General features: G+C 69.8%; 1 protein-coding gene across 1 annotated transcript; it reads right to left on the reverse strand.

Moving 5' to 3' along the window:
- Nucleotides 1-625: 625 nt before the first annotated feature.
- On the reverse strand, nt 626-7,620 carry ADAM15 (ADAM metallopeptidase domain 15). The gene is made up of 25 exons (XM_061477811.1): nt 7,409-7,620; nt 6,479-6,582; nt 5,969-6,045; nt 5,745-5,823; nt 5,574-5,650; nt 5,318-5,495; nt 5,183-5,245; nt 5,039-5,107; nt 4,783-4,952; nt 4,625-4,709; nt 4,410-4,558; nt 4,153-4,330; nt 3,978-4,070; nt 3,702-3,897; nt 3,521-3,629; nt 3,244-3,394; nt 3,101-3,178; nt 2,912-3,023; nt 2,687-2,825; nt 2,265-2,318; nt 1,902-2,007; nt 1,404-1,472; nt 1,179-1,250; nt 900-1,021; nt 626-735 (listed from the first exon to the last, which is right to left on the reverse strand). Exons 1-25 carry the CDS (start codon nt 7,491-7,493, stop codon nt 693-695), a joined length of 2,658 nt encoding a protein of 885 aa, XP_061333795.1. The 5' UTR covers nt 7,494-7,620; the 3' UTR covers nt 626-692.
- Between the last annotated feature and the right edge of the window lie 1,376 nt (nt 7,621-8,996).

Genomic DNA, 8,996 nt, shown 5'->3' on the forward strand with positions numbered 1-8,996 from the left:
GTGTGTGTTGTGTGCGTTGTGTGTGTGGTGTATGTGTGTGTGTGTGCATGTGTGTGCGTGCGCGGTGTATGTGTGTGTGTGTGCATGTGTGTGTGTGCATGTGTGTGCGTGCGCGGTGTATGTGTGTGTGTGTGCATGTGTGTGTGTGCATGTGTGCGTGTGCATGTGTGTGTGTATGTATATGTATGTATGTGTGTGTATGTATGTGTGTGTATATGTATGTATATGTATGTATGTGTATGTATGTGTGTGTGTGTGTGTGTGCGGGGGGGTCCGCTCCCTGCACACGACAGCAGCTCCTGCACACGCGTGTAGCGCCTCGTGCACACGTGCGCGCACACGTGACCGGCAGCTCCTTGCACACGCGCGTGCTGGGGGGGGTGGGGGGGGGTGGGGGTGGCTCCGTCACGTGCCCGTGCACACGTGGCTTTGGGGGGCGCAAGTTGCCCACCAGAGGGCGCAGCGCACTGCGGGGAGGGGGGGGAACTTCCGGGGGGGCGCAGGGGCTGCCGGGAGTTGTAGTTCCGCGGCCGGTACCGGCGATGGGGCCGGTCCCACCCCCCCCCCCCCCCCCAGCACCAGCCGGGGCTCCGGTGCGGCGGAGGCAGCGCGGAGGCAGCGCACGGGCAGCAAGCGGCCCCTTTATTGGCGTCCATGGGGCACGAGCGGGCGGCGAGGCCCCGTCCCGCAGCTCACGCATCCTGCTGGGCACCCGCGGGCGGCGGGGGGGCCGGCCTGGGGAGAGACAGGGCGGTAACGGGGGGGGCGGATCCCCACGGTCCTTCCCCCCAGCCCCGAGAGCCCCACCGCGCTGCAGCCCCACTGCGCATCCCCCTTAACCCGCACTTTGGCTTCCCCTCGGCACCCCACTCCGGCCCCCAGAGACCCCCCGTGCTCACCTGGAGGGAATCACTGTGACATAGGGGTGACTGGGGAGTGTCTCGCTGTGGGGCAGTGATGGTCCTGCCGGGGCTGAGGGCAGCGGCCGCCGAGGTGGAGGGGGCTTGGCCAGACCTGGGGGCTGCAGGGCAATGGGGGTGTCAAAGCTCCAGCAGCGGCCACCCCACCTCGATGGGCTCCCGGGGGGGGGGGGCACAAACCGCTTCCCTTGCCCCATGGGGAGCCTGGACAGGCACACGCCGTCCTGCCCCACACGCCAGTGCCACCACCACTGTTACCTGTGTGCCTGGCACCACGGGGTCTGCAGGCAGTGGGCGTGTGGGGGGGGGCGGCCTGTCCGAGGGGGGCGCCTGGGCAGAGAGAGCAGGACAGTGAGCAGGGGACAGCTCAGGGTTGGCGGCCATGTGGGGCACCAGGAGCCACACTGGGGCTGGGGGTCCATGAGAGCTGGTGCGCAGCCACGCATGCAGCAGTGCCCGGGCCCCCCCCGGCCAGGGCGTTACCTTGGGCGGAGGGTCCGGCGGGAGAGGCCGGGAGGGCGGATCGGGCCGCGCCGCGCCGAGGGCAGCCGGCTGCGGAGAGAGGGAGAGGGCAGGCGCCATGCAGCCCCACAGTGGGGCAAGCCGTGCAGCATGCGGAGACCCCCCTCCCACTGCCAAGCACAGACCCCCCCCGGCCCTGCTCAGCCCCGTGCCAAGAGCCCCAGGGTGCCCAGTGCTGATCCCGGGTGAGTGCAGCCAGTGCCAAGCGTGGCACCAGTATCTGAGCAGCACAGTCCAGGCTGTGCCAGGCTGCTCCTGTCCCGGGGCGCCGCAGGCTCAAACCATGAGGCCCTGGCAGAGGGGATGCTCCAGGCGGGTACCCAGGGATGCTCCAGCTGGTACCCAGGGATGCCGCCTTGGCAACCACCAGACTGAACCCCGGTACCCACAGCAACCACAGCCGGTTACCACGGCAACAGCATCACCCTCGCAAGTATCCCCCCCATCCCCATCCCTCACCTTGCTGCTGTGCATGACCTGCAGCTCTGTGGCCTGATGCCACTGTGGGGGCCGGGGACGCTCCGGGGGACCCTGGCTGCCTGACCGGGGCTCCGGCTGCGAGATCCTGTAGGGAAGAGGCAGGATCAGGCCCCGCCTGCTGTGGGTGGTTGAGGGGACCCCACATGGCAACCAAGCGACACCGACACCAGCAGAAGCCCAAGAGAAACGAACCCCTCGGCGCCGGAAGATGCGACACCCTGCACACCCCAGGGCTGCCCCACACCCCACGGGCACTGCCAGGGGAAGATCTCAGCACCGGAGGCCTTGCGAAGCAGGATGGCTCAGGGACAGCCCCACGCCAGGCTCCGGCAGTGACGTTACCCGCTCCAGCCGTCTGCGGCTTCTGGACCCAGGAATCGGACCCGGGTCTCAGCACTGTGGGGAGAAGATTGGGCAGCTCAGCCCGGGGCCAGGGGGACAGCGGGAGGGAGGAACCGCAGTGACACAGGGCAGGGAGGAACCGCGGTGACACGGGGTGACGATGCATGAACAGGGTCTGCTACCTGCGCTGGGGGGGATGCACATGGGAGCTCACACACACAGAGAGCCCGGCGCCTGGTCGGGGACACGCACGCATGCAGACCGCTCACTCAGCCGCCACGGGACACACACGTATGTGCAAACGCACATGCAACGCGCCGTGCTTACCCACCACACACGTGTGCATGCCCGCATGCAGGTAGGCGGCTCCAGCACCTGCCCCAGCACACGCATGCACACACGATGCACGGGTACCCCATTACCTGTACTGGCAGGAGGTGCCTTTGCCGAGCTGGCAGAGTTGCTTGTACAGCCCGGCCCGGCGCGCGCAGCACAGCCCCAGCGCCAGGGCCAGCACCAGCAGCGCACTCAGCAGCAACGCCGTGGGCAGTGCGCTCCCCCCTGCGGAGAGCACCACGTCACCCCCGGCTCCAGCACCACAAAGCCCCATTCTCTGTGCTGCGGCGCCCGCCAGCCCCTACCCTCACCTCGCTCCATGGCCGCAGGGCCACTGTCCTGGCTGCCCCCTGCACCGGGACTCTCGCAGGTCGGGGGGGCCCATCCCCGCTCACAGTGGCAGTGCCCGAGGTTGTTGCACACCTGAGTGGGGGACACGGAGGGTCAGCCCCTGCCCTGGCCCCACATCCAGCACCCGATCCCCAGCCCCACACGCTCACCCCGTGCCCGTGGCACTTGCTCCGGCACTGCTGGTCACCAAGTGCAGACACGTCCTGGCACCGGCGCTGGAGGCACATCTGGGGGGACGAGGCATCAGCACCCACAAGGGCCCTGGTCCCCCTCCCACTACCCCAGTACTCACCTTGCCAGGGCCACAGGAGGTGCCGGGCAGCACCATGGCTGCATCAGTCACATCCTCACCCCTAAGCACCAGCATCCCCTGGCAGGATCCTTCTGGTCTGTCCCGGTGGGTGCTGTCGCGCTGGCACTGCAGCATCCCACAGCCAGCATCCCTGTGGAGACAGCACATTCATAGGGCAGGGGAGGGTGGAAAGGGGGATGGAGCTGGAGGGGCTTTAAGGTCCATGCAACCCAGCCAAGGCTGGGACTCTGTGAGAGTGAGGGGGGACAGCACTCACCGCTGGGCACAGGGGATGTAGGAGCCGTTTGGGAGCTGCCCGCAGTGCCCGCGTTCATCCCCTCTCATGTTCAGCGAGGCCATGCAGGAGCTGGAGACGGGGCGGGTGCCTGCCGAAGGGGGGTCAGCACGCCCCAGCACCACCACCAGGCCCGTGACCCCACGTCCCAACCCCGCCGTACCCGTCCCCAGCAGCTGCTGGCACTGCCCCTCATAGGTGGCACAGGCGCCACCAAAGCAGACCCCACGTGCCGCGGCGCAGGGGTGCCCGTCCTGCAGGAAGGTGTCGGGTGGGCAGTGCGGTGAGGCCCCATCGCAGAACTCGGGCAGGTCGCACTCGCCCAGCGGCTCCCGGCACTGGTGCCCGGCACGGCGCAGCTGTGTGGGGGGGGAACATTCAGACAAGTGGGGGGACCCCAACAAACCCACGGCAGGCAACAGTGCCAGTCCCCACTCACCCGGCAGTCCTGGCAGCAGCCGTCCCCCGTGGCACACTCGGCACCGGGCATGAGCTGGCAGGTGCTGCTGTTGCAGCAGGGATCAGTGCATTCCTGCCAGCACAGGGGCTGTGGTGAGCCAGGGGCACAACTATGGCCATGGGGGACCCCAGCCCACCCGGATCCGCCCTCGTACCAGGCTGAGACCGCAGTCGCAGCCCTCGCCCGGCTCCAGGAAGCGGTTCCCGCAGCGGGGGCTCCCGGCCAGGCGCCGCGGCTCGGGCACGTTGGAGAGGCACCGGCCCTGGCCCCGGCGCAGGCTCTGCTCCAGGTCCTGCCGGCTGCAGTTGCTGAAGCTCAAGCCGGGCGTCAGCCTGCAGAGCAGGAGAGGGGCCGGTGAGGTGGGGAGGGGGCTCGGGCCCGGACCCCCCGCAGCCCCGCTGCCACCCTCACCCCGTGGGCAGGGCCATGATGCAGCCGCGGTCCTGCCGGAGGTCGCTGCAGGTGCAGGAGCGCCCGGCACCGTCGTGGCGCAGGCCCAGGTTGTGCCCCAGCTGATGGGCAACCGTGGAGGCGACGACGAGGACACTGATGGAGTGGTCCTGTGGGACGGGGGGTCAGAGGGGGCTGGTAGCGGGTGGGGGGCAGCAGAGGAGGGGTGCACCAACCATGCTGACACCGCCAGAGCGCGCCGGGGAGCACATGGAGGCTTGAGCCGACATCCCCACGGCAACGTCCTCAAAGCGGGTGCCCCTGCAGAGAGCGTGCAGGGGGTGGGGGGGCTGCCGACACACCCCGGCCCCATCCCCATCGCGGCCCCACTCACGTCAGGAGCTGCGCGTTGTCGTGGGGCAGCCGCGGCAGCAGCTCCTGGTGCCGCCAGCGCAGGAACCGCTCCATCGCAGCACGGGCACTGCTGCCCACCACGAACAAGTCACCCTCGCTCCAGACCTCCACCGCCAGCAGGGCCACCCGCACCCCCAGCGGCTGGAAGAACTGGGGGGAAGAGGCAGGGTGTCAGGGAGCCCCAGCACCACCGCGGTGAGCACTGGAGGGTGCCTGGCGCTGCAGCAGCCACTCACCGCATCCACCTGGTTGGCGATCTCCAGGGTCCGCGTGCGGACGCGCTGCAGGTTGGGGTAATTCTGGAACTGGGGGTGCAGGGAGGGGGGGTGTCAGGGGGGCCGTTGAGGGAACGGGACTGCCCCACATTGCCCAGCGCTCACCGCGGCGTGATCCACCACCATCACCAGCTCCACGAACCGCTGCTCCGCTGTTGCCCGCTTGCCCTGTGGATGAGCTGGGTTAGGCTGGGGGGTGAGGGGGTGCTTGCAGTGGGGCAGGCCCTGTGGGTGACCTACCCTCTGTGGCCAGGGGGGCTCCGTTTTCTCCTCCTGGGGGGTGTCCAGGGGGTCCTGCCCGCAGGCCCGCGGTGCCAGCCGGGGCTCCAGCAGCCAATGCACGAGGTGCAGACCCACGGGGCCATTGGCTGCCGGCTCCAGGCTGTAGCTCCTGGTGTCCGACAGCCGGAGGTGGCCGCTGGGGAGGGAACGGGAGAGGAGGCGTCAGCAGCACAGGGGGGAGCCAGGGGCAGGGGTGCTGGTGCCAGGGGCTCACCTGAGTCCGGCGCAGGCGCAGAGGCTGGCCCAGGAGCCAGGGACACCCTGCACCGTCCCCTGGTAGCAGCAGTGCTCCTGCAGCAGAGAGTGGGGCTCAGGAGCCAGCCCCATCCTGGGGTCCCCCGGGGCACTGGGACATGTCCAAGGACACGGGATGCCAGGGACCTACCTGCTCGCTGGCCTCCTGCATCACCCGCGTGCCATTGGGCAGGTAATAGAGCAGCGCCCCAGTGCCCAGCACCAGCTCCCTGCCACAGACACGCGTCACCCCCACAGCAGGGCCCCCCAGCTCACCCCATGGGGAAAGCAGGGACCCTGTGGGGAAGGAATTGTTCCTCCTCTCCACCTACACCCCCAGGACCTTCATCCCTCTCCTGCCATGCACTGACTCACCAGTTCTGCTCCAGCTCCAGCACCAGCCGTGTCCCCTCCAGCTCCAGCAGGACCCGCAGCCGGGCAGGGAACCCCCCCTGTCACAGGCAGCGGTCACAGCAGGACCCGACCCTGCCCCAGGGGGGTCCCACACCCCCATCCCCACCGGTGGCCCTGGCACGTTCCAGGGGGAGCAGGAGGGATCCCCTGCCCGTCCCGGCCCCCGCCCCGCAGGAAGCGTCCCTCCCTCACGGGCGCATTGTCCCGGGAACGGGGAAGGGTGGATGGAGCCGGGTCCCCCCGCCTCGCGCACACCACACCCCCCCACACCCCCCCCCGTTGCTTCCTGCCCGGTGCAGTGCGGCGGAAACGCCGGAGAGACTCCCAATGGCCGCGGGGCGGGACGGGTCCTTCCGCCGGGCATGGGGTGGGTGCCCCGACCTGCACCGGGACAGCACCGGGAGGGGCTTTGCTGGCAGCCCCCACCCCACCGTCACGAGCCCCTGCATGGGGACGCGGGCAGGGGCTCACCCGGGTCACCTCCTCCAGGCTGAGCATCCGGTCACCCTGCAGGACCCCCGGGATCACGTACCAGGAGCGCCCCGGTTCTGCGTGGTGCTGTCGCGAGCTGTCACCTGCATGAGGCCCAGAGCCTGGTCACGGCTTCACCTCCATCACAGCCCGGCCCCCCACCATCACCTTCATCACAGCCCGGCCCCCCACCGTCACCTTCATCACAGCCCGGACCCCCACCGTCACCTCCATCACAGCCCGGACCCCCACCGTCACCTCCATCACAGCCCGGACCCCCACCGTCACCTCCATCACAGCCCGGACCCCCACCGTCACCTCCATCACAGCCCGGACCCCCACCGTCACCTCCATCACAGACCGGACCCCCACCGTCACCTCCATCACAGCCCGGACCCCCATTGGCACCCATCTCCTCCCAGCTCCCCACAGTCCCCCAGCACAGCACAGGTCCCCGGCACCAGGGCAGGGGCTCGGGGTTGGAGCAGGGACAGGGAACCCCGCGCTCCCCCCAGCAGCTTCCGGGGTCCCCCCCGGCCGCACCACCCGGGGCAGCGGCTCCAGCAGAGGTGACCCCCGTGGGCCCCAGCCTCGGGACGGGCTTCCCGGGGTCCCTGCCAGGCCTTGCGTCAGCCCCGGGACCGGGGCAGGGCGGCGCTGCCCAGGCTGACTCAGAGCCCCCCCCGGAGCCCACCCCCCCTTCCGCCCGCACCCTGCTGGGGCCCGGGGGGCCGTAGGGGGGGTGTCCCCCGCAGACCCCCGTCCCCACGGCCCCGCCGCCGGATCAAAGCGCGGTCCCCGGCCCGGGGTCCGCCCCCCGCGGCTGCTGCCGCTCCCCAAGGATCCCCCCGCGATGTCGCTGAGGAGGCGAGGGCCGGACCCTCACGGGCTGGGGGACCCGGACCAACGGGACCCCCAGGAACCGCTCACCTGCGCCGCTCCCGTTGGCCCCGGTGCTGGAGGCGAGGAGGAGGAGGAAGCGGAGGAGCAGCGGCCGCGGCTCCCGCGCCCCCATCGCCGTCCCGCAGCCCGAGCGGAGCCCGGCGGCCCCGGGCCGTCGCCTCCCGAGCTGACCGGCAGCAGCCGCTCCCGCCGCGCATGGCACCGCCGCCACCGGCCGCCGGCACGGCCCGGCCCGGCCCGGGGGGAGGAACTTCCTGCGCTGCCCCCGCCCGCCGCTGCGCCGGAGACACCCCCGGGGGGGAGCTGCGAGGCCCCGAGCGCTGCGGTGGGGGTGGAGACGCCCTCCCGTCCCGCACCGCCCGGATCCCTCCTTCACCCTCATCCCGCGGAGACCCCGCTCCATCACCCCCAGGCCCCACCTCCCCCAGCCCTTACATCCCACAGGACCCTTGCATTCAGCACCCCTCACCCAGAAGACCCCCCCCCCCACCTTTGTCACCCTTCCAGCCCCTTTCCCCACTCCCTCCCCTGTAGCCCCCCACCCACAGATGCACCCCACTTCACACCGTGCATGGGGGGACACTTTAATGCCGCACCCCTCATCCTCCCAGGGGTGCAGGTGAGACTCGTTCCTGGGGGGTCACGGGCACCCCGCGCACGGTGCAGCTCTAGCATTGCAGCACCGCTCCACCAACGATGTCCCCCGGGACGGGGCTATGGGGGGCTCAGGATGAGCCACTGCCCCATGGGGCAGCAGACCCGGGATCAGGGGACTTTGAAGGCATCCCAAAACTGTGGGCACCACGCACCCCAAAAACTGCCCCCCGAGCACTGCCAAGGGGCTGCCACTCATCTTGGGGAAGTAGAAGGCAGCAGCAGTAGTGCTGAGGACCCCAATGGTGCTGCACAGGAGCTGCTCCATCAGGGACATGCCCACAACATGGATGGCCAAGTGGTGGCAGAGCCAGGACCCCCAGGCATGGTGCTGGCACAGGCAGCAGTGGACAGGGCAGGGGTCCCACACACCACCCACCCTTCACAGTGTGGCAGAGGAGTGACACGGGCAGGCAGATGTCCCAACGCTGGCACCCAGGAAGAACTTGCTGCAGCGGTGCTGGTCCGGCCGGCTCCAGAGGAACCGGCTGCACGGGGCCGGCAGCAGCGAGACCACCGCTCGCTGCAGGGCTGGGTGGGGAGGGAGGCGTCAGCCCGGCCCCCTCCCAGTGCCCACGGGCAGCCCTGGCCGGGAGTGGAATGGGAGGGATCTCACTCGTGTTGGGTGGCTTCTGCCTCCTGCGTGCCTCTGCCCCTGCCCAGTGCTCTCGCCCGGGAGCCTCTGCTGGCTCCATGGCCCCTGTCCTGATGGCAGCAGGATGCTGCCCTGGTGCTGACAACAGAGATGTTGCCCTGGTACCAGCAACAGAGGGATGTTCCCCGATACTGACAGCAGAGGGATGCTGCCCTGGTACCAGCAACAGAGGGATGCTGCCCTGGTACCGACAACAGGGATGCTGCCCTGGCAACAGCAGCAGGATGCTCCCCTAGAACTGACAACGGCAGGATGCTCTTCTAGAACCGACAGCTTTGCACCGACAACATTGAGGTGCTCCCCTGC

Source organism: Pezoporus flaviventris, unplaced genomic scaffold (genome assembly GCF_033815535.1).
Source record: "Pezoporus flaviventris isolate CSIRO_AGI_PZ_B2104156 unplaced genomic scaffold, CSIRO_AGI_Pfla_v1 ptg000112l, whole genome shotgun sequence".
NCBI lineage: Eukaryota > Metazoa > Chordata > Aves > Psittaciformes > Psittacidae > Pezoporus > Pezoporus flaviventris.

Coding starts and splice junctions, on each gene's coding strand:
- ADAM15 (XM_061477811.1), bottom strand. CDS start 7,493: ATGGGGGCGCGGGAGCCGCGGCCGCTGCTCCTCCGCTTCCTCCTCCTC. Junction 5,246..5,317: donor AGCCCCCCTGGCCACAGAGG/GTAGGTCACCCA, acceptor GCTCATCCACAG/GGCAAGCGGGCAACAGCGGA. Junction 2,319..2,686: donor GGCACCTCCTGCCAGTACAG/GTAATGGGGTAC, acceptor TTCTCCCCACAG/TGCTGAGACCCGGGTCCGAT.